This window comes from Schistocerca piceifrons, chromosome 4 (genome assembly GCF_021461385.2).
Source record: "Schistocerca piceifrons isolate TAMUIC-IGC-003096 chromosome 4, iqSchPice1.1, whole genome shotgun sequence".
NCBI classification, from domain to species: Eukaryota; Metazoa; Arthropoda; class Insecta; order Orthoptera; family Acrididae; genus Schistocerca; species Schistocerca piceifrons.
The window spans coordinates 173883913-173909535 of record NC_060141.1 but is presented as its reverse complement, the minus strand read 5'-3'; the positions used below and the strand labels follow the sequence as shown (position 1 = coordinate 173909535).

At 40.4% G+C, this 25623-nt stretch overlaps 1 protein-coding gene across 1 annotated transcript in view; it reads right to left on the bottom strand.

The window, feature by feature from the left end:
• The window catches only part of LOC124795700, a 673305-nt gene that overhangs the window by 241335 nt on the left and 406347 nt on the right, over positions 1–25623 (bottom strand). Inside the window, exon 4 of the mRNA XM_047259781.1 lies at positions 15581–15707. Coding sequence (XP_047115737.1) covers positions 15581–15707 — 127 coding nt within the window. The remainder of the gene's footprint in view (positions 1–15580; positions 15708–25623) is intronic.

Below are 25623 nucleotides of genomic sequence, written 5' to 3'. Positions count from 1 at the left end.
CTCATTAAGTTTGTTGTAGTGTTTCACCACGGAAATTTATGTTGATTAAGCCAGCTAAGGGCTAACGTTGAATTAAGCTAGTCTTCCTGCCCTGGTTTCAGACAATGTTCGTAGTAGTTTACTCGAGTTTAGAATCAGACGGATACGTGTGTTTGAGTTGCTCGTTATTCCTAATGAACAATTAGCAGTTACTTCCAGGAAATCAATGCTGTATCGTGAATTATTGTACGTAGTATTCACGTTCGACAACCGGTATTTTGTTAGATGGAGGAGAAGTGTCAAGGCGGAGCGCTACTGGTTACATATACACTACTTACGAATTTTTATTCTCACATGTAACTGACGATAGATCGTGTCGAGTCGTGAATTTAAAAACAAACAAGAAATCTTCTGTACGTTATTAAAGAGCCTGCCGACGGTCTAGGGAAAAGCACAAATACAATTTATCTAAAAGGTAACATTTCACAAAGAGGTTCATGTGGTGTCACCGCCAGACACCACACTTGCTAGGTGGTAGTTTAAATCGGCCGCGGTCCATGTAGTACATGTCGGACCCGCGTGTCGCCACTGTGATCGCAGACCTAGCGCCACCACCAAGGCAGGTCTCGTGATACGAGAGTGGACTCGACCCCAGTTGTACGAGAACCAAGCTACCGCCCAGTTGTACGCGAACCTAGCTATCGCCCAGTTGTACGAAGCCTTTCTCTCTCATTAGCCGAGAGACAGAATAGCCATCAGAAGTTAATGGCTACGAACTAGCAAGGAGCCAATTGTATCAGTGCCTATAGCTTACGAGTATTCAAGAGAGATGTATTCCAAGGAATCAATAAAAGTTAAGTAAAAAGCATCTACATACTTTTCTTCTTATTCATTCATAAGTTCTCATGTTCCAGACTTCACGCCCGTCGGCATTAGTCTAGCGTGCCTTTCTTTTGGCTACTACCGTGTGGCGTAACAGTCTTGTTACGTCACTACAGTTCAGGCACACTCGAGGGATAGTATATTGTTCGTGGTAGTGGCAACTCGTTGTCTATGAAGATACACGTTATCAGCTGCCAGTACTTTGTCATCAGTCCTCTGACTGTTTTGACGCGGCCCGCCGTGAATCCCTCTCCCGTGCCACCTTCTTTTTCTCAGAGTAGCACTTGCAACCTAAAGCCTCCATTATTTGCTGGTTGGATCCCAATATCCGTCTTCCTGTTCGGCTTTCACCCCATATCGCTACATCTGGTACCAAAGAAGTTATCGCGTAACGCTGTAACAGATGTACTGCTCTCCCATCCCTACTTCTTGTACGTGTTTCCCACAAATTTATTTCCTCGCCGGTTCTTCAGAGAACTTCCTCGTTCATTACCTATTAGTCCACCTAATTTTCAATATTCTTCTGTAGCCTACATCTGTAATTCTTCAATTATGTTCTGCTCCGCCTTTACCACAGACCATGTTTCAATGCCATACAATAGTTTCTGCCCCAAAACGTACATTCTCATTAATTTGTTTCTGAAGTTAACGCCTGTGTTCGTTGCTAGAGACTTCCCATGGCCAGGAATACTCTTTTTATGTTCTACTTGCTGCATCCGTCATGTGTTGTTTTGCTACATATGTGGCAGAATTCCTTGCCTTCGTCTAATTCGTGATCCCAAATTCTGATGTTAAGTTTCACGCTGTTCTGATTTCTGCTACTTCTTATTACTTTCGTTTTCCTTCGATTTACTCTCAATCTGTATTCTGTGCTCATTAGACTCTTCATTAAATTCAACTGATCCTAAAATTCTTCTTACTTTCGCTGGCGATAGCGGAGTGGAAACATTTCACTGATATCCTTTCACCTCGAATTTTTTCCCTCTTGGGCCGTTCTTTTATTTGCGTACAGATTGAGCAGTAGGAGTGAAAGACTACGTCCTAGTCTTACATTCTTTTTAATCTGATCACTAAGTAATTCGTCTTACATTATTTTTGTTCCCTCAGGGCCCTAGTACATACCGTGTATTACCCGCCTACTCCTATTGCTTACCTCTATTTTCCTGAGATTTTTGAACTTCTTGTACCACCTGACTCTGTTGAACGCTTTTCTCAGGTCACAAATCATATCAACGTGTCTTAATTTTTTTTACTTTCGCCCCCACTATCAACTACAACGTCAGAATTGCCTCTCTGGTGCCTATACCTTCCCTAAAACCAAGCTGGTAGTCATCTAACACATCCTCAATTTTCTTTACCATTCTGCCGTGTGTTACTCTTGTCAGTAACTTGGATGCATAACATATTAAGCTTATGTGATATTAAATTTAAATGGAAGGTCAGCGTTGGCTGTAATATTGATGATTTATTGATAGAAAAATCGATTTTCAATCACATGGTGATCATCTTCAGTGCTCGAAGTTAAAAATTTCACATAGCGATCAGTGAATAAAAACAAAAAAACCACGAATACACCTGAGTATAAACCACCTGTTGGAAAGAACATACCTGTGTTGTACAGATTAAACTCATAGGCACTGGTATCAAGTTATCAGTAACCAAAACTGAGAAGCGATCACAATAACTGAAGCCGCTGTTTACATTCACCTATACAGCAGACCTCGGTGTGACATTGTCTTGGATCGTCCTCTATGTGGCGTGTGTCACGTGAAGACTTAACAATTCTTTATTTGCCAAGAGATTACCACAAAATACCAAAGTGCACTTGCAAATCGTTGATTGAATATTTAAATTTTAAAATTGTACATTAAAAACGCATAGCAAAAAACACAGGAGGTAAATGCACATCTTGCCAACATACGCTGGCGTGCTACTTTCAAACAACTTAAAAAAAGTGACAGAATAAAAATTAATAGGTGAAGTGTCAGGTTACAGGACTAGAAAAGAAGAAAATATACAAATAACGTGGCATCAAATATAATAGAGTTGGTTATAACACAGTAATCGCCATCTGGCGTAGGGAGTCGGAGATACAAAGTTCTTAATTTACGTAAAATATTACACTGAAACCAAGAAGTAAAATACAGAAATAGTGGTAATTATACAATGTATATCACAATATAGGTCAAAATACCATGCTACTCATTACGTGTTATAAAAAAAATTTGACAGGGTACGGACTAACAATTTTTATCATATTTAACGACGCGATGAAACACACATGTCATTCATTCCATTGGGACATGTGAACACTTAATATAAATACTCTCGCACTTGTCGTACCTTGCAACCCTTCAGAATTGAGTGAGTGATATTTTTCCGAACGTCAAGTGGTATATGGCTAGTCTCATAACGTCTACTGACTAACGTGAATAGTCGTTTTGTTGACACTTCCACTTATGATTTTAGAAATTATCATGGAATGTTATCTATCTGCTCTGCCTTATTCAATCTTAAGTCTACGTAAGTTCTTTTAAATTCTGCTTCTAATACGGGATACCCTGTCTTTCCCTAACGACTCTTGTTGGTCTTCTCTCTCCGCTGCATTTAACAATGTAATTCTCCTTGCACACTTAATGTTACTACCATCGCTTTTAAATTCACCGAAAGTTGTTTTCAGTAATCTGTATGCTGAGTCAGTCCTTCCACCAATCAGTTCTAATATAGCTGAAGAAATAAAAGAAACCTGAAATTTAAAGTTAAATATTAGTACCCACTGTAAAGGCATCGGAGCTCGATACTTGTTGCTGCTTGAAGTGGAATCGCGTCATCACGAATATCAATAATTTTTTCTCCTAGAGCAGGAATGTCTAAGGAGTGATTATTCAGAGGTGCAAAACAGTATTTTTGCGTTAACAGACAGTCTCTAAAGGTCACGTGATTATGGTGCTGCGTAATGCTTGTGTGTAAGCACTGTGCATATTTTGAATGTCATTATATCGTTAGTGCAGACAAGTCACGTTCTAAAGTACCTAGCGTTTTGTACACACGTTTCATACGCATCTCAGTGACTTGCATTCATTACCTACACTGAAGTCAGGTTGTTGTTGTTGGTAATATGATGCAGTTCTCCTCGCTAGTGTACCGTTTGTAAGCTTCCGAATAACTACTGCAGCCTACATTCATTCAAACGTCCTCACTGTATCCACCCCTTGGTCTACCTCCACATTATCCCCAACAGCTCCCTCAAAAGTTTATTGACGATTTCTTCATATCTCAGGATGTGTCCCATTAATGTAGCTCTTCTTCTAGTCAAGTTGCACCATAACTTTCTTTCCTCCCCATATCTGTTCAGTGCTTCTTCATTAGTAACGCATCCTATCCATCCAATCTTCGACATTCTTCTATAGAACCTTATTTAAAAGTTTAAATTCTCTTCCTGAGGAAACTTCCAATGGTGCATGTTTCACATCGCAACATTCCAAAAAAATACTTTCTTAAAATTTCCAACAATTTATAGATGTTAACAAATTTCTCCTATTACTGCCAGTTTGCATTTTATGTTCTCTGTACCTCGACTAGTTTCAGTTACTTTGCTGCCCAAACAACAAAACTCATCCAGGACTTTTTCTGTCTCATTTCCTCATCTAATTCACTCAGTATAGCCTGATTTACTTTGATTACATTTTGTTATATTTGTTTTAATTATGTTCACCCTCTAATCCTTTTCTAAGGCATGCAGTAGTTACATTCCTTCTCTTTGCCCTTCCAAGTCCATTCGTGTCTTGAGCAGAAGTGTAATGTCATCGGCAAATCTAAAAGTTTTTATTTCTCCCCCACAACTTGAATTTCTTCTCCAGACCATTTATTGGCTTCCTTTAGTGCTTGCTTAATGTACAGATCGAATAGCACGGAGGACAGGTTACAACCATGTCGGACTCCCCTCTCAACGACGGCTTCCCTTCCATGTCCTTCGAGTTTTATAACTGTTGTCTAGTTTCTGTTCAAGTTGTAAATGAGCCCTGAATTCACCGCTACACATTCTGAAATTCTGAATGTGTTCCAGTCAAAATCATCAAAAGTTTTATCTAAGTCAGCAAACGCTATAAAAGTAAGTTTGACTTTCTTTAACTTATTTTGTAAAGTAAGTCCTATGGTCAGCATTGGGTCACGTTTTCCTACATTCTCCAGACTTTGCTTTAAAGGTTTGAAAGGAGCTGCGAGAGCAGTTTATTTGTATGGAGAGAAATGTAACAAGGCTGGTATCGCTAACAGTTTTTTTCTGTAGGAAGAAGGGACATCCACCACTACTTTTTAGGTCTTACTCTGTAATTGTTGTTAGCGCCATGTCTGTGTTATAATAAATTTTGGTACGCAAGTATTGTCAAATAATTTCGTAGTACACCAAAATGAAAGCGCTGCCAAAATACCTCGAATCTGGAGCTGTGATGTGCAGGAAATTAACGATCTATCACATGCTAAAGTTTTCTTTGAAGGAAGTATTTTATTTATTTTTTAATAGTGGCATATGTTTAATGTTATTAATTTCATTTTTAGAAACTAAATTACTAACCGTAAATATATAATAGCCACGAAATACGAACAGCTTCTAAAGGTTTCGAACTGTGGTTTCAATACAGTTAACGAAATGTATGATGATCTGTGTAACCCGAAGATAATGATTCAGACTGTGCATGTGGAAACTGCTTCAGTGTGTGAATACTGAAAGGATTGAACGGCCCCACATTGCCATACCACCAGTTTCATCAAGCACTTGTCTCGTAAATATATGCCATAAAGTCAAGTAAATTATCCATACGATATTATCTCTCTATTACTCTGTGTCTCTATATTAATGAACAAATAAATTGCTTCTTTCAGATAACTTAGTCGAATTAATTTTTGTGATACCTCCCTATTAAAAGTAGCTTTTCCTGTTTTAACGTTATTCGATTTGCAACATCAGTAACAACAGTTATTCAGAATTTAGATAAATGTGTAAAAACTGGCTTAATAAGTACACCATTAAAGTTTGTCTTAGCTCAGTACAAACATGTAAACAAACAGCATTATACCTAAATCAGGTGGACATTTAGATTTGATGTTAGCCAAATGCATAGTACGCTATGCTCCTCCATATATATTTCTTCTCTATAATTTTTCTATAAAATTTCTCAGTCACTAAGCTCTGTTGCTCATTTCCAAATTGACGAATGGTGTCTACAACAGAAGCTGCCTGCAGTATATTAGCAGGCAGCAATACCCTGGGTCAAGCAGTAGGAGTTTATTTGCTTGCGAGTAGGGGTGTCAGCACTACAGGCTACACAAGTATGAAGGGCTGGGTACTGTACTTTGTTCGTGGAAGTTAATTACAAACTGAGCGTGACTCGTCTGTTCTACAGTAAATGATCTACACTAAGTGAAATAATCTCACATCCATTATTACTGTATGTAACGTGTTAGATTACTTTTATTTCGGTGACTGTGCTACTGAATTTCTCGAACTGTAGTTACTGAAAATAAATTACATGAGCCAACGGAATGGAGAGTAAATGTGTTTTACGCTGTTAGGTGGGTATTTGTGGCTGAAACTCAATAAACCACCGTTTATCTATCAAATGATCTCATTTCAGATAATCATTTTTATTGTTACACACAAACCCAGTAATTGAAAGGAAAGTCTATGGTGTTATGGATACCATTACAAAAACTACTTTACAAAAACTACATTATAAAAACTACATTACAAAAACTACACGAGGTCTATTCTCAAACTGAGCAATCTCGCCTGCAGGTGTTCCAATGATGATAAATACTAAAACGATAATAGAGATAGGAAAGCCTTCATTTCGTAGGAACTTTTACAAAATTTAAAGCAGCATACTGAAACACTCGCACTACATTCAGTAGTGCACTAATTGTGTAAATGCATACAATATGTACCGAAATGCCTTTTCTTGAAACTCTATTAGTTTCGTATTTATCTGACCATGTCGTAAGGAGAGCGATCTCTACATTAGTATAAAAAATATTCCAAAATCGAAGTTTTATTGCCCTGATCCCAGTTAATGGATATCCTGATTATTAGTTTCAGCAACGCTGTATTGCCACCTTCAGATCATCGGATATGTGATGGCAATGTAACTTTGCTGAAAGTAGTAGCTACACAGTCTAGTCTCTCTCTGTTGCTACTTCCTTCCCCCTCCCCCCCTTCTCCCCCCTCCCCGCCCCCCCCCCCCCCCACACACACACACTACAACATTCTGTTTTCTGCACTCTACACTCCGTCTGCATCTACTATTTTTCCCCCCTCTACAGCTTCTTCAAACCTCAATATTGCTGGATGTTGTAGATGATGTCTTAGTAACCTTCCTAAAATATATCGCAATTGCCACTACTTTTGGAATGAGTTCTGTCAAGCGTGAAAGTCATACCTATCGGCAGAGCATGAAAATTTGTACCGGCCCGCACAAATTTTCATATGTCCCCAATAGGTGCTATTTCCATTCCTAGTGCAGCTGATGTCAAAATTAGTCACCATTTCGACCAAATTTCTAAGTATTTTTACAGATGCAGATCGTTGACAAAATCTATTCCTTCAGACATGCACAGACGTCTGAAGTAATTGATTAATAATAGGTCTTGTTAACCTGTGGCATTCCTCTGTTAATCCACATTTTATTCTGTTTAGTACTTCTTATTTCGTATTTTATCTGTCCACTCAACTTTTAACATTCGCACAGCTCTACATTTCAAAAGCTTCCACCTTCTTTATCTGTGGATTTCTTAGGGCCTACGAGTCAGTTTTGTGCAATGCTGTGCTACAGATTTACACTTTCAAGAACATTTTCCTCTCTTCCAAGTCACTGTATGATACTAGCTTCTCTCTCCTTCTTTTCTCTGCTGCCCTGGTTTCCTTTCTTCAGCTGTCTTCTTCATCTCCATGTGTGAAGAACTTTCACTCACTTACCATATTTTTTAAATAGGATGTTCCTAGTTTTCTTCCCTACGATCTTTCTTTCGAAAATACTTCATAGATGAAAATCGTCTCTAATTAAGTGTCCTATTATCTGCGTTCCTCTTTTCATTCATAGTTTCTATTGCATCCTCGATGAGCATATTATATAAGTAAGGTGAGAAAAGTCACTCTTGTTTACTCCTATTCTAATTCACCTGTCCTTACAACCAAGTCCTTCTTCACCCATTGCTTTAAGTAGTGACTTTCAGTCAACCATATAAAATGCTGTTTCTAGCTCAATAAATGCTCCGAATTAAATATTTTATTTTAATGGTAACCATTTTCAGTCTTCACGATCATCTTCAACCCATTAAAAGACTCTGAGATAAAAATAATCGTGAATCAGGAACGAAAAGCAAACAGTGATAATAGCATGTGGAATAAAAGCACATTTAGTGCCCATATTACTGTCATTTATGTCTTTTTTCTTCCTGGTTGCCTCTAAGGAAAATGTTATTTTCTTTTCAGAGACTTGGCCTGATGAGAATAGTTTAGACTGAAACCGGTTACATTAAATTAAAATATTTTAAAGGTATTTTTGAGATAAAGATCGCCCTTTTTTAATTTAGCTGTAGATCGCTGTGTTTCCAATAATGTTATCAAAAATTATATTTCTCTTTACTTCTAACCTTTTGTACAGCATATGACGTTGTGCTAATGTTGTTTCTCTCTTTCCTCTAACTGAAAAGTGTGGAGCTTTTATAATGAAGTAATCTCCCTTCAGCTTAGCCAACCTACGTATAGTTTCTCTCCTGCTTGTGCAATGCACTAATGTCTCCATATCTCGCATTTTAGTTACGAAAGTTCTTTTACATATTGCACTATTGTATTGTTCCCAGCTTTGATGTAATCTAGTCATTATTTTCTGTTGTATAGCACTTCGTAACCTTTCTGTTTGATCTGTATATCACTAAGTGATATTCAGTGCGGTGTATGCTCTCCAGTCCTTTCAGTAGGTGTTCCAAGTCTTCCTTTCTTTGTCCTATGAAACGTGATGTAAAGGAGATCTCATATGCTACTCACCTTGCAGTGCATAAGCCAGTCTCGTAAAACATACCTGAACGACGTTTGCACGGTAAAACAGAAGGTGTACTGATACACAGCGGCACTCAGCATAGGCTACGGAAGGCTTCGTTTTCTGCCCAAAGTGTGCTGGTATACATCCAACTTGCTCCATCTTACTACAGTCCAGGAAGGGTGAAAACGGCAGATAAAGAAGGGAAAAAAATTGGGTGAAAATCCATCGAACCAAGGAAGGAAATCTATCAGTTGTAAGCAGGAGCAGCTGTTCTTGAGATGAGTCTCTGAAGGTGGTCGTTACGACCCACTAGCAGCGTAAGCACCAGCGACTCACTATATCAGACATCGTTAGTGGTGCACAGCACTTTTGTTATGCGTTTGATGATAGCCAAAAAAACGCTGTTGTATGGAACAGGGCGATAGGTACTCACACTATGGCGTTGCTCGCTCAAGGTGCCGAGAATGAAGTGTATTGTAAATGATGTCATGTCATTGGTATCCTTATTTTGTGGGCTTCTGCAGTCAAACAGCCTAAAATTTTTGTCTGAAATCGCAGGGTCACGAATAATTCATATAATGACAGCGAATCAAAGTCGTTTCACCTCAAAAGGAACCAAGTCAGAAAGTAAGCATTAGAGTAAAATAGACAGATGAGGGTGTATCTCACATACCAACTGATGAGACCCACCTTATTCCACGGACTCTTGTATGACCATCCAGTAAACGTCTTTAAGTGGATCGGGATAAATGAATGCTTGCATTTGTATACCCGGATTTTGGATGTACACAAGAAAGTCAAGAAGATGTTTCCTTAAATACACTGACTCAATCACCAGTTCTATGGCTTAGTGACCAAAATCAGAGAAACCCAAAATTCAGTAGCACGCCAACTCAATCATAAGCCATACGATTCTCAGCAGTTCATCTGTTCGTTATAGAGATCAATTTCGAATTAGGGTGAAGATGGAGAAACAAATAGGACTGGTCTTATCAAACGAACTATCCCGGCATCTGAAGACCAGAGATTTCGGTAGAGCACAGGAAACCTATAATTGTCTGGATAGAGATCTGAACAGTCAGCCTTACGGATACGAGTCCAGTGCCTTACATCTAAGTGGTTCAAACGGCTCTGAGCACTACGGGACTTAACATCTGTGATCAACAGTCGCCTAGAACATAGAACAACTTAAACCTAACTAACCTAAGGACATCACACACATCCATGCCAAAGGCAGGATTCGAATCTTCGATCGTAGCGGTAGCGCAGTTCCAGACTGAAGCGCCTACAACCGCTCTGCCACACCGGCCGGCACTTTACATCACTCTGTACGCTCTGTACCGCGCGTCATACGCACACCGGCAGAGGTGCCCCCATCACCGTATAGCAAGCAAAAGAACCAAAAGAACCAATGTTGTTGTACCAAACGTGTGACCCACACATTATGAATACAGCTCAGTTGTAGAATGTGACAATACACGTATTAGGAATCTCAGGAAATTGTACCGTTTAACGCTAACCTTAATATGAAATCTCTTGACATTCAAGAAATAATACATATGTCGCATTAAGACAACTTCCTTCACCCCCTTTTTTTTTAAAAAGAAAAAAGGAAAAAAAAACAACTTTACATTTGACAATGAAAAGCTTGAAATTAAAAATATTTATTTTTCGCATATATTTACGTACTTAACCAGTTTACGCCTTAAAAGACATGTTCGTAATAGAGTCTTTCCATTTTAAGGAGCAACAGACACAGTGTAATTGTATACGTATGAAAATCTGAATGAACAGCAACTGAGTTAGAAAAAGTGGGATAATAATGTTATCTTCACGAAGAATGATGCAATAGTTCGTAGATCTCGTTACTAATTTCTCTGGATATATAACATGAAGAGCCAAAAAATTATGACCAACTGCTTAATAGCTTGTTTGTCCGTGCTTGGAACGAAAAACATGACTGATCCTGCGTATCAGGGATCCAACAGTTTATTGGTAGGATTATGGAGGTATACGGCACTAGATGTCTACGTTCACGTCATGTAATTCGCGTAAGTAACGGGACGCTGATTTGCCTACTCGTTGATGACGACTGATTACGTCCCAGATCGGTTCCATAGGACATTCTACGAATTGGGTCACCGAGACATCAATGTGAGTTCACTATAATGCTCCTCAAACCACTGTAGCACGGCTCTGACTTCGAGACACGGACATTACACTGCTGGAAGATGGCACCTCCTTCGGGGAAGACATCCAGCATGAAGGGATGCAGGTAGTTCGCAATTGTCAGCGTGTCTTCGATTACTACCACGGTTCCCATGGAAGCTAAGGAGAATGTCTCCCACAGCATTATATTGCTGCCACCAGCCTATGTCAGTGGCGCGCTGTACGTTCGAGCCGCCGTTCACCTCGATGACTGTGGAGACGGCGATCGATCTACTATAGCAAAAATATGATTCACCCGAAGAACCGACAGGTTTTCTCTGATCGATGGTCGAATACCGATGGTTCCGTGCCCACTATAATCGTAACTGACGATGTCGTTGGTTCAACACGTAGGTGTGGTCTGCTGCAGAGCTCTGTGTTCAACAATGTACGATAAACGATGTGCTCCGGAACACTCACCGGTGCACCAGCACAGTGCTATTTCGCCAGAGAGGCCACAGGCCGCTATCTACCCTACTTTGCAGAGAAGAGAAGCATCAGAACCACATGTTCTGTGAAAATTTGTGGACGTCCCACCATTTAGCGCCTAGCGGAAGTTTCGCTGTCCTACCTCGTTCCGTAGATGATCACTACAGTAGCACGTGATCCTTCGACCATCTTCTCCTTTTTCGAGGTACTCGGTCGGAGACTTAGCGTTACTGCCGCTTATCTCAACGCATTTCCCCATCTGCAGCCCAAAGCTTCGGTAGGGTGATACCCCGTCCGTGTCTGTTCCTCTTAAATACTTTGTTATCGCATCACCTGCTCGCAACGCCGCCAGGCGGCATCTAACGTCGTTTTGGCTCATCAGTGTATGCCGCTAGTAAGAGGTTAGTTTGAAACGTTCTTCCAATGTGATAGAAAGAAACGACTTACCTCCGTGCCTTATTTTTATTTTGCCACTTAGTCTTTGCACTAATGCACTTGATCTAGCGACGTTCCGGTGTCTTGACCCCTTCTCGAAAATTGTATTCTTCTCGGGCTGTAAAACACCGGTCAACTTCGGCTGTCAGTTCTTCGATTAAAAAGAAAGCCCGTCCACCGAGGAAAGTTTTGTGCTTTGGGAAGAAATGGAAGTCTAACGGAACCAAATCAGGCGAATAAAGCGGATGTGGCAACAATTCGTACCTTAGTTCATAAATTTTTCCACGGCAGTGACACATGTGTGGGGGCATGTATTCTCTTGATGAAAGATAATTTTCTTCCTTGCCAAACATGGGCTTTCTTCTTTTCTCTTTTGTTGTAGTTGGTGCAGGTGGTTACCGTAGTATTATCCTGTAGTTGTTTGATCAGTGGGAAGATGACCTCTGGGCAGCGCCTCTCACGCATCCCAGAAAGCTGACGCCATGTTCTTTCCGGCCGACTGTATTGCCTTTGTTTCCTTTGTTGTTCCACTACTTTGACTGACGTTTTGTCTCTAATCACGAACCGGTGCAAGGAATCTTATTGGTTGCTCAGAAAGCGGGTCAAACATTTCCATTCTTGTGCGTTTCTGATCCTGTTTTAAAAGTCGCTGCACCCACCTGGAAGTTAATTTTCTCGCATTCACTTCCACTGTTACAACGTGATATAGGGCTGTTCAGATGACATCCCTACAGCTTGATCCTCGAGAATGATTTCGTGCAGTTCTGCAATAATTTCGGGATTGGCGGCGCATTTTGGCCGACCACTAAGCGGATTATCATCTAAGCTGTCCCGATCAAATTTAAACTCGTTTCCCCACTCTGTAACAGGTGGATGTGAAGGAGCAGAGACCCAAAGTGTCTTGTGAAGGATAGCATTAATTTCTTTTGCTCTCGTACCCTTCTTGAGAAGTACTAAACCACTGATGACTCAATGGCTCTGTGTACTATGGGACTTAACATCCGAGGTCATTAGTCCCATAGACTTAGAACTACTTAAACCTAACCAACCTAAGGACATCACACACATCCATGTCCTAGGCAGGATTCGAATCTGCGACCGTAGGCGTCGCGCGGTTCCGGACTGGAGCGCCTAGAACCGCTTGGCCACCGCGGCCGACAAACCATTGATGGAATTTCGATTTTTATTCCATCTACACAAATTAGTACAAGGGGAAAAGAAAAGAGACGTCCGCACAACAGATCTCTACCCAGAGCACTGGTGTGTCACCCGTTTACTTATAAGGGATTAGGTATTATTATGCGGATGTCTCGTTGCGCTAGCGCCGACACCTGCTGGTGATATCACGAAATTTTGAAAACTTTTCCTCATAAATATCCATTGCATATTCCAGCTTTCTTCAAACTAGTACTGTGGTCTCACCGCCAGACACCACACTGGCTAGCAGGTAGCCTTTAAAACGTCCGCTGTCCGTTAGTATGCGTCGGACCCGCGTGTCTCCACTTTCAGTGATTACAGACCGAGCGCCGCCACACGGCAGGTCTCCAGAGAATCCCTAGCACTCGCTCCAGTTGTACAGCCGACTTTGCTAACGATGGTTCACTGGCTAGAGACGCTCTCAATTGCAGAGACGACAGTTTAGCATAGCCTTCAGCTACGTCATTTGGTACGACCTAGCAAGGCGCCATATTCAGTTACTACGTATCTTGAACAGATAATATTGTGAATCATGTACCGTCAAGAGCGACGTTAATCATTAATGGATTAAAGTTAAGTATCCAACTAATTACGTCCTCCTCTGAATTCTAATTCCTTGTCATGTTCCAGAGCTCACGTCAGTATAGTTCATCCCGCCTCACGCCAGCCTGCGTGAGCTAAAATGCGTGCATTTCGCTCTCCTCTAGTAACACGGTGTTGGCTCTTCTGCCAACACAATAAATACTAAACTGCTACGTCCGTTTATTTTACAGAGCAGAACGCGGATTCGGGTTGACAATATTTGTTTTTCAAGTGGAGTGCTTTGGGCAGCTGTCCTCCCTGCCCCTCACCGAGTAGTTCTGTAACGTGTAGCAAAGTTTTTCGTCTTCACGACGGAAGCATTGCGATTTGCTGCGGACACCACAATACACGGAGAGCCTTGCCGACGGGTGGGATGGAGCAACGTGGCGCAGTGGTTCCCATACTGGAGTCGCTTTCTGGAAGACAACAGCTCAAAGCCGTGTCCAGCCATCCTGGTTTAGGTTTTCCATGCTTTCCCTATATCACACCCGGCAAATGCCGTGATGGTTCCTTTGAAAGAGCACAGCTAATTTCCTTCCCCATCCTAGACACCATCTGAGCCTGTGTCCCGCCTCTAATGACCTCGGCGTTGACGAGGCGTTAAACCTAGCCTTCCTTCCTTCTTTCCGAAGCGTCGGAGTCCATGACAGCACAACGGTGACCCAAAGTCATGGCTCTAGGTCAAAGTTTAGGCCAAGTTTCGTGTATTTCGCTTCATGGTATCCATGATGTACCCAATAGGACTGAGCTCAGGATCTGCGAAGCTAGAGAAAACCTGCAGCCTCAATTCAATAGAATGGACCTCAAGTCACTTTCTCTGTATGTCCATCTGTTTAGAAATGGTTGCGGGACTCGGCTGCTCGGTACAGGATGTCAAATACCGGTATTAGAATATATTTGCTACACTGATCGCTTCAGCCATCAGCTGCCGACAGTTAGACATTCCCATGTTTATCTAACTGTCGGCAGGTGATGGTTGAAGCGATCAGTGTAGCAAATATATACTAATACCAGTACAGCAAGCCCCTGTTTTGAACACAACCGAGGTAGATTCTTCCTACACGTCGGACAGGGTCCTTAAGATGGCGTAGTAAAACACTGAAATTGGTTGCCAAATGTAGCAAGGTTGAAATCTGACGGCTGAAAGGTATTTAATTTGACATCCTCAAATCACTTAGTCGCAGTTCCTAACCGATGGACCGTTGGTCTAGTACTGCAGGCAGTGTGTGCGTTTTAGGCGGTTTTCCAAGTATGTTTATGCAAATTCATCGTTGGTACACTCCTTCACCTCAGAATATATAACTTCAGACCAGCTGGAATCACATAACTTTGTAGGCTTCCGCGGCCAGAGTCAGCTGACTTTAAAGATTTTTTGTATCGTACAACGAAATATGGTACGAAACTATGATGGAGAAACCATAGCATAGTTTTTTACATTAAGACGCGGTACGATACTCAGAAAACTATTTTGTCAGTTGAGATACGTTAAAACACAGAACATAGGTTACACATTTCACGGAAAGATGCTGCATAGCAATCCCCTCTCTTAGTTTAAACTATTGACCGTCGCCAAAGAAAGGGCGTATGATCACAAAGTTAATGAAGGCAGTACTGCACCCTGTACGGCGGAACTGACACTAAGGGAGACTAATGGCGTTGTGAAATTTATGGTGAGCCAAGTCACAAGTCACTAGGTTATGTGTTTCCGAGTATCATGTCACATAGGGAAATAGAGTTTACTTCTGGGCGGGATCTCTCTAGTTCTGTTAAACCTTGTACACATGAGCAGAAATATAATTTATGATCAAGGAGTGAAAGTGGAAGAGACTCACCTGTCCTTGGACTTCTCCGCAAATAAGTGAAGTTTTGGCTCCGGAAAAACCGAGCGCGCGACGCACGTCACGTTGACGGAGTCGTCTGTCGGCTTGGCTCGTCGAAAGTCGAGCTCTCGTCCAGGCTCTGCAAGGGACAAGAAACGGCTGGTATGAGAACGCGACGAGCGCAGTGGAAATCTTGGAAGCAGTCACAGCTATGTCGGTAACATAATGAGCGTGGTGTGAAAAACACTTGTATCCCAAAGAGCTCTTGCATATAGTGAACTAGGGCTCTTAAGGAGTAAATCATACAACTTATGTAATCATAACCAACCCTTTCGAAATGTCAACCACGTAACGTTCTGTTTTCAGTTTCTCAACCTATTCTCTAATTCACTGATATTTTGCGTTAATAATGCAGTTAAATCCAGTAACATAAAGATGAACTGAACTTTGGATTTCAGATACATTCGGAACTAAGTTCTTCTCCATGTCACTAGACGCACGTGTCGTATCTGAAGCAACGATATGGTGATTCACAAAGTGAGAGTCAAAACTGGAGATGTTGCTCAATATTTTTCTCTTCCTTGTAAGCATATTTATTATTGAGCAAGAACGGGAAGATATTACTAAATTTTGAGAAATTTTTAAGAGAACATGTATCTTGGGGATCTACAGTTGAGAATAATAGAGAAGTAGGAAATGTCAAGAAAATGAAGATCACACGTACGTCCCATTTACTAGTACTACAAACAGAAAAGATGGACAAAAGGCAGTGTGTGAGAGGGTTACAACACGTCTACTAATTATTGTGTTCTCATGACCAGTGAAGTACGTTCGACTCCTCTGCGGTAGTACGACGAAAGAAGGAGGTGACCTTTGCCATAGAGGTTGTAACGGGTATAAGTACAGACATTTTTATATGTGGTACCTTAATATGTAAATAGACAAGATCAGCCGCTCGAGAAAATTCAAACACTTCGCAAGAGGGTGCAATGATTTTCTCCACAGAAGTAAACCAATGTCAAAACGAACTCTCTGTACAAAGATCTGCCCAAATCTTAGAGAAATCACACACATCAATACTGATGTGTGTGATTTCTCTAAGATTTTTCTCTAATTCGAGTAGTCTTCTCTCAAACACGTCCAGAACTTTATGACCTGATGTATTCTTCGTAGCCGTAAGAACACAGCTATGTCAGTATGGACTAACCATTTTGCGCCCTCACGTCCACACTGCAGCAACTGACCCTATGCGCAGGGGAATATAAGCATTAATGGCTTGCTATTCCCACATGTACTTGGATGTACTAACCAACCTATAACAATGAATTGTAATACCTACAATTATTTGTCCACAACTGTCGTAAATACAGATGTAATGTTGTTCATTACACCGGCTTCCGTCACCAATAGAAATGCACCTTACACCCCGTATTGACAGTTTCCTGACAGATTACGAAGGGAGTATCATAGTCGATAAGACTGTGCGGAACGAGTGAGTTGGCGCCGTTTAGCACACTGGACTCGCATTCGGGAAGAAGACGGTTCAAAATCGCGTCCGAACATCCTTACGGAATCCTGTGGCTGTTGTTGTTAGATGGCTCGAGTGCGCACATGCTGTAAATAGAAATCCACGATACCAGTGTATGCAGGTGGCAACTGTTCTAATGCACCGAGGGATGTGTATCATCATTCAGTTTGCATAATTCCCTGAAGATGAAACTAATGTTTGGAAACAGCTGCGTAATTACGTCTTATATCATATGTATATCAGTCGGTATTCAGTATTTCCACATATTGATGGCCAGATAGGGTACCACGTCCACTTCAATGACGGATCGACGGATCAGCTAATCCTGATTTAGGTTTGCAGTGATTTGCCTAAATCGGTCCAGTTCCTCTGAAAGGTTACGGCAGACTTTCTTCCCGAACCTTGAAACAGTCTGAGATTATTCTCCGTCTCTAATTATCTGGTGGTTGAATGGACGTTAAAACCAAACGTTCCTTCCTTACTATTTTAATAAAAAACCTCGTAAATTTGTGGTACGTTCCTATGGGACCAAACTGCTGAGCTCATGGATCTCTAGGCTTACACACCACTTAATCTAATTCACGCTAAGGACAACATACACACCCATGCCCGAGGGAGGACTCGAACCTCCGACGGGGGGACCCACGCGAACGGTGGAAAAGCGCCCTAGATCGCGCGGCTACCCCTCGTGGCCCGTTTTTTAAGACTGTTTGATGGAAGGTGCTCGTAAAGATGAGCAGGACAGAAACACTGACCGCTTGTGAAAATTGAGCAACGATCCATTCTTTGATTCATCAGAACATAACTGTAGCATTCATTCACTGCCAATTCAGTAATACTTACAGAAAGAGTTAATAAAAGTGTAGTCCCTGAGAACCGTCTACTCAGCTGAGAGGAATTTTAAGTACTCTATTATTTGTTGCAATGCATGAATAGTTTTGACTATTTTTTAATTTTTCATCTTTTTTTGACGATTTACTCGGTGTATAACTATTGCTAGTTTTTTTTTACTTAATACTTTCTGTGTGAGAGTTTTAACTAAACAAGTTCGCTTATAAGGAAATGGACAAGCGGCGATTCAAATCCCTTCCGGACTTCCAGATTTCGCTATTCTGTAGTTTCCTTAGATGGCTTAGGACAACTGCTGGGATCGTTCTTTCAGATTCCTCAAGTCAAGTATGCATTTAGTCTCGAACAAAGTCGTCTTCCTGAGCTATTTAGAACAGGAGTGGACACGGCGTGACGACGTTCAACGTGCAGCGTGTGTGGACCGTGGGCTGGCCAAAAACCGGCCTGTCAGTCGGCATTGCTCGGTACTTCTCGAAAGTATCCGGAACACTGCGACATTTCATTGAGTATTGCCGTGCGTCAGTTTCTGGTCGACAGTATTCTCTGAGTTCGGCACAATCGTGCAGTCAGTGCTGTTCTTTCATGGTGTGAAGGACGTCCGTAGGTCCAGTGGCCGTTTGCACAAAAAGAGGCAGTCTAGCGATCCATCGTCGCTGTCCTTTAAAATGAATAGGAATGACAGAAGAGAGGAATGAGTCTTCTCATTTCGCATAACGTCAGGTACTGCATGTTTCCTATGAAATGACATTATAATACCATGCAAAAGTAATTTAAAGATATAGTTGACACTGAAACAGCAAAAAATTAAAACGATAGACAGACGATATTCATTGTTTTGTAGATCAAATAGCTTTTTGCGCTAAATTTTTCATGTCTGGATCGCGTGAAAAAATGTGACATACGAATAATAAACTTTGTGAAGTTGCATGCATTATTTCAGTGAAGTCGAAACCGTTTTCAGTGGAACTGAACGAAGAGTATCGAGACTTAATACACTATTGCAAAGTACGTTGGTTAAGTTAATTGGCATGCCTGAAAGGATTTTTCGATTCAAAACTGACTATAGTTGAATTTGTGAAGAAAAAAGGAGTGCGGGGACGAAAATTAGATCATCTGAAGTAGATTGCAGACTCCGCATTTTAAGTCTACTTTACTGCTCGTAGTAAGATATCGCAAGAGAACTTCTTTCTCATTAAATGGGGATGCATTTTAAACAGAACATTGCGCGTTAGAACAGACGTGTTCCAAGATAGTCCAATTCCCTAAGTTCACCGTTATTAAAGAAAATGCGAGGTCTGTAGAATTCATTGCGGGCTTGAAAAAATTAGAAGGGTAGTTTTATAAAGATTTTCAGGACAGTGTCAATTTTACATCTGTTTCCATGCTGTTTTTCAGACCGTTTACCGTTTCAGTTGAAAGCGACCGTGTGCATGTGCTGATGTAGCTGAGTATCTGCAAGTTAATTCCAGTTTTAATGACAAGTCATTCTATGCTAAAACTCTCCTGTACATCTACAGTTTCCTGAGGTAGAGTTTACAAGTCACCATAATGAGGATACAGAAGTGCTACAATATAGCGATTGACATATTTGTGTGAAAGACTTTTATCGATTATGCAACTAAGTAAGTCACGGTTACGAGGCATCTTCACTGTGAATCTCTGTGAAAATTGTCTGCGTCTGTTTGTATGTCGACAGATTGTATCAGATAAAAATTGTATTATATCTTCAATGTGCCAAAATAATTAAATAATACTGAAAATTTGTTTCGTTTGTTAGCTATATCGTTGAGAAATTCGAAATATAGAACGACGTCTTATGCAATGCAACTCCACTGCCATTTAAAAGCGGCGCGTTCACAATCTTCCACTCATCCCCCCCCCCCCCCCCTCCTTCGCGATCGGACAGCATGGCGTGGTGATGGGAAAGATGCTAAACAAACTCCACTGGCAGACGTTACAAGAGAGACGTTGTGCATTTACTATTGAAATTTAGGGACAGTACTTTTCAGGAGGAGTCAGGCAACATGTTACTTCCCTCCACATACATCTCGCGTGTTCAGCACGAGGAGAAAATTCGAGAAATTAGAGCCAGTGCAGAGGCTTACCGACAATCATTCTTCCAACGCACTATTCGTGAGTGGAACAGGGTTGGAGGCATCAGGTAGTGGTACCGAAAGTACCCTCCGTTACACACCATTAGGTGGCTTGCGGAGTATGATGTAGATGTATATGAGGTCGAAGCCAAGCTGAGCCCTTTGGAACTTGTGCTCAGGCATCCCGTTAGCCGAAATCTTAGCCAACCCGCATTTGGAAGTTGCAGTTAAATTTAGTAACTGGTTTTATACTAATTAAATTGTAATATTCCGTGATCTCCAGTAGATGATATAATGGTTTACTTTTAGAATGTATTTTAAATATATGTTTTGTTAGCTTTTACTACACGTCTTACTTACAGTTCTCTTGAATGTTATATATTACTTCTGACATTCCCATTTTAACTGTAATAAGAAAATTAATTGATAATGAACTACGTTTTTTTTACAATACAAATGCATGGTAGTGTCCTCGTGGTTCGCATTCTGCATACAAAAAAAAAAAAATAAAAAGGTACTGCGAAACCTGTATAATAGGGTTGTTCGACTACGCGAATTGAAAACATGGCTGTAGTAAAAACTATCTTGACCACGTGAGTGCCTACAGCCTCATTCCTACCCACAGTAGTGAGCGCTTTTACGTCGCAGAGATAGCACGGTAAGTTATCCCAGAAAATGACTTTACCCGGCAGCCACGACGTGTTATTGTAAGTGTCCTTAAATTCATTACCATTATTCTTCAGGGTATTTTTGTTCTGTCGTTGCAACTACAAAAATGCTTAATTTTCTCACCAGACGCGTTTCGATTTATTGCGGTAAATTATCATCAGTAGTCTGCAATTAAGTTATTTACATTTTGATTTGCTATTAGATCGAAAAACTGTTCGTTAAGAATAGGTTGATTTGTACTTACGGTGATTTTTCTGCTAATTTCTCGCTTACAGCGGGAAATGCTGTCTGATAGCACATCGTTGTTTTTCTATGTTAGTCACTGATCATTTTGGTCTAATTTTTAGATGTTCTGCAACACTATGCATTTCTTATGTTTTCCACAACATAGTTTTATGCACACCACTGTATTCTGTTTGTTTTTGTACCTCAAGTATGTATTGTTGTTTGTGTTTTGTAGTGTCGCCAACATAACCTTTCCACTCCTTTGTATTTGACCTACGACATTTTTTAAATTAGATTATTGTATGTGTGCAATACTATTTAAGTATGTTTCTGTCTATTATGTACTGCATAAGAGAAGAGGAGGAATAGCGATGGAGGGATTTTTCTTATGGGAGGGTGAAAAAAATGGTGCAAATGGCTCTGAGCACTATGGGACTCAACTGCTGAGGTCATTAGTCCCCTAGAACTTAGAACTAGTTAAACCTAACTAACCTAAGGACATCACAAACATCCATGCCCGAGGCAGGATTCGAACCTGCGACCGTAGCGGTCTTGCGGTTCCAGACTGCAGCGCCTTTAACCGCACGGCCACTTCGGCCGGCATGGGAGGGTGAAACCATGATGAGTGGACGCAAGTATATAGCAGTTTGATGGAGTGTGAGTTAGACGACAAGGTTAGGAGCGAGAACTTAAGTGAAACTATGAATGGGAGGGGGAGGGGGCTTGTGGGAGAGTGGGAGGAGGTGAATGATGGAAAAGGCTCTTTTCTTTTTCATGTAATTACAGCAATTATTCTGTACATATTCTGGTTTACAATATTTATCTGGTTATTGAGCAACTGTTTATTTTGTGTTACTGCTTTTTGTATGTGCAAATTGTCTTGGAGAGGGAGGAGGTGTTTGTCTTTACTGATTTTTTTGATATTTATATCGTTTTCAATATTGTTTGATCTATGGTGTTCTTCTTTTCGATGATCTGCAAATGTTGAATGATGTGTACGGTATTTAATTGCTCTGATGAGCTCTTTATATCTTGTGTCGAATGTTCTACCAGTCATTCCAGTGTACACCTTCTCACAGTCTCTGCAACTGAACTGATAGATACCACATTGTTGGTATCTGTCTGGTTTTAATTTTAGTTTTGGGACATGCTTTTGTGTGGAATTGTTTGTTTTGTAAGCAATGTTTATTCCCTGGTTTTTGAATATGTTGCCTATTTTATGAGAGAATTTGTTGTCGTAGGACATTGTACGCATTTTTTTTTTTTTTTTTTGTAGTGCACCTCGTACGAGTTAGTGTAGTTTGAATGTTTTTTTTTCATTATTTGTCTCTTTATTGTTTAGTTTCTCTATCATTGTTTCTTTGTCTCTATTTTTAATGCTATTTGTTTCCTAATGGCTAACTCTTTTTGGTAATTAGAAGTGTTCAGGGGGATCCTGTTCAGCCTGTTTAACATGTATGTTATTGCTGCTTGTTTGTGGTTCTGTGGGTGATTTGAAATTGCATTTAAGATGATGTCACTTCTTTTGGGTTTTTCTGTGTATGTCAGATGTCTGTTTATTATTGTCTTTTATTATGGTTATGTCAAAAAAATTGAGTGTGTTTCCTAGTTCTTCTTTTGTTGTGGACTTTGTTTTTATGTACTGTATTTATATCTTTGTGTAGTTTCTGTTTTCTATTTTTAGGTTCATCTGCCATGCATAATATGTCATCCTTGTATCTGTATCAATAGGTGGTGTTGTAGTTTTTCTTTGTTATTATGTCTTCAAATATTAATTTTTCTGTGTGATTCATGAAAATGATGGTTACTGTTCCTGAAATAGCTGAATGCATGGGTAAACCTTCTTCTTGTATGAAGTATTCTTGACTGAAATCAAAATAATTTTGTTGTGTTATTAACTGTAACAATTTTATGGTTTCATTGCGTATTCATGAGATAGTTGGTTGTCTGTTTTCAGGTTTTCTTCAATTATTTTTATCGTTCCATTAACAGGGATGTCACTGTACATACTTTCCACATCAAAGGAAGCAATGTTTCTGTGTCAGGGACTTGTGTCTATTAAATTATGGTCTACCAGTTGAGAGGTATTTCTGATTGTTCAACCATTTTCTAGTTTATACTATTGGGTGAGCTGTGACTGCATTTGTTTTGATAACAGGTATGTAGGAGCTGCTCTGAAATTTACTATTGGACAGGTTGGATAATTTTCTTTATGGACCTTTGGTTGACATCTCATGTAGGTTTCTCTCTCTCTGTAAATGTATGTTCTATGTTTTTGAGTGTATTTTTAACATGTGTTTGAAATCTGTTAGTTGGGTTTGATTTTAAGTTTTTATGTTGTTTTTGATGATGGATTCTTCCCTTTTTTCTACGTTTCTTTTGTTTTCATGAGGACAACACTATTACCTTTGTCTGATTTTGTTATAATGACATTTTATGCTTGTAGTTTTTTCTTTACATTTTTAAGCTGTGTTTCATTACAATTACTTGAGAATTTTTTGTTTTCGTTTTTAATCTGTGTTGCTATGTTTTTAATTTCTTCTTTTATTAACTACCTAGTTAGCACTGAGTTTACATTACTGTTTTCATGTTTTTTTCTATAGTGAGAATATATTCGCATTCTATAATGAGGTCTTATATCTGTTGTTCATTTGATGGTGAGTCAACATTGTATTTTAGACCTTTATTTAAGACCTATTTTTCGTTTTTCTCTAGTGTTAGACCCGTAAGATTGATCACTCTAGGATATAAACTGTGTGTGTGAATGTGTTTGCTGTTATGGGGTTTTGTGTGGCCATACAAATGAAGAATTCGCAACGATTAGGTGGAGAAAGAAATGGCAGTGCTAATGGAAAGGGTGAAGAAGTGTGCAAACAAATGTTAAAGTTGGGTGAGACTGTGGTGTGAAAATTAGAGCTGGAGGAACAGAAATGTGAACGGAATAGGATTCAAGTATTTGCCCCAAAGAAGAGAAGAGCACCTGTTAAATATACCATTGAGGGTATGGTTAAATGAGCCATTAATTAAATGTTTCAATGGCATTAGGAGCAATACATCTGTATACAAACTGTGCGAGGTCTTTACAGCTTTCATCTCGCGGGACTGTACTTCAAGGCTGGCAAAGAAACAGAAAAAGTGTTGTGTCTACGTGATTTGGCTTAGAAATATCCCAGAGTAAGTTAGAACCTAAGAACGTAGCTTGGCAACAGGCATACTACATTAAATTTTTACCGATAAATGAGGCATCAGGATCAAAACGGCTAGTGATTTATTCAGAGGAAACATAAATTCAAACATATTACACTGTGATAAACGCTGTCACAGTGAATGTGGGCGAATAGTGTTGTCAAACAAACTTGAAGATGAATATGTAATTGTTGTACTTCCCAGCGTATGGGTTTAGGGATAGACGTGGAGTGTGTGAGCTCTGTACTCGTAAGAACACTGGGATGTACGGTAGCACTACTTGCCCTCCCTGATTCCCGACGCCAGCCGGTGTGGCCGAGTGGATCTAGGCGCTTGAGTCTGGAACCGCGCGTCCGCTACGTCGCAGGTTCGAATCCTGCCTCGGGAATGGATGTGTGTGATGTCCTTAGGTTAGTTACGTTAAAGTAGTTCTAAGTTCTAGCGGACTGATGACCTCAGAAGTTAAGTTCCATAGCGCTCAGAGCCATTTGAACCAATTTTTTAACTCTCGACGCTCGCTGTGCTGAGTAGCACATTTGAGATGAAAACTTCTGGCCGAAGCAGGACTCGAAATAGCGATCGCCACTTTAATGGGCAGTAGCCCTACTGTCACATCGCGCAGTCAGACACACGGGAAATGATGCATGTTAGCTGCGGGAAGCGTTCATGACTGAACAGAGGTCTATATAAACTCGCTTGTACTGAAGTATAGTACGACGTCTTAACATTCTGCCGTCCGGCGACACAACAGTGGTGTCGTGCGCGAAACGCTGTCAAGGGAGGGCGATACCACAGTCATGTCGTGTGCATGGTATCGCTCAGTGGCCGGAGACACCACAGTGGTGTCGTGAGCATATCGCGCGGTGGCCGGCGACAGCACTTTAGTATTTTTTGCATTCTGTTGGTGTTTTGTTTACGCAACAATAAGTTACACACCTCAATAAGATTTTTTGTTTTTATAAGTACTTGTGCCCTTTCATCGTGGCAGACGAAAGAGGCGATACGATTATTTTCGATGAATGCGCGGAGCGTAACTTAGAAGTTGCCACTACATCGCATACGTCTCATCATGATTCGGTTGACAGAGTTTCCGGTCACATAAAGCAGTACCAACTAATAGGCTTACGTATTTCCGAAACGATAAACGAAAACGAAGAAACTGCCATATATGTTCCAAAAACAAAAAAAGAACAACAAACTTAATGTGCTAGTCTTGTGGAGTTGCGTTAAATCTTGGAGACTGTTTTGCTGCATATCATATGAAAGAGAAATACTAAGTACCAAAGACAATTCAAATAAACAAATATATGAAACAAACAAGTTCTGTATTTATTTAAGTATGTATATCTTCGAAATATCGTGAAAGTAAGGAAACAAGGTTGAGAACTTATGAGAACCAAAGATGAGATTAGTAAAAGGTAACAATTTATAATTTCTCGATAATGTCAAGAACGGCCAGCGACAAGCCCAGTAACCATAATTTGCGCTGCCGGCCCCCGTCAAGC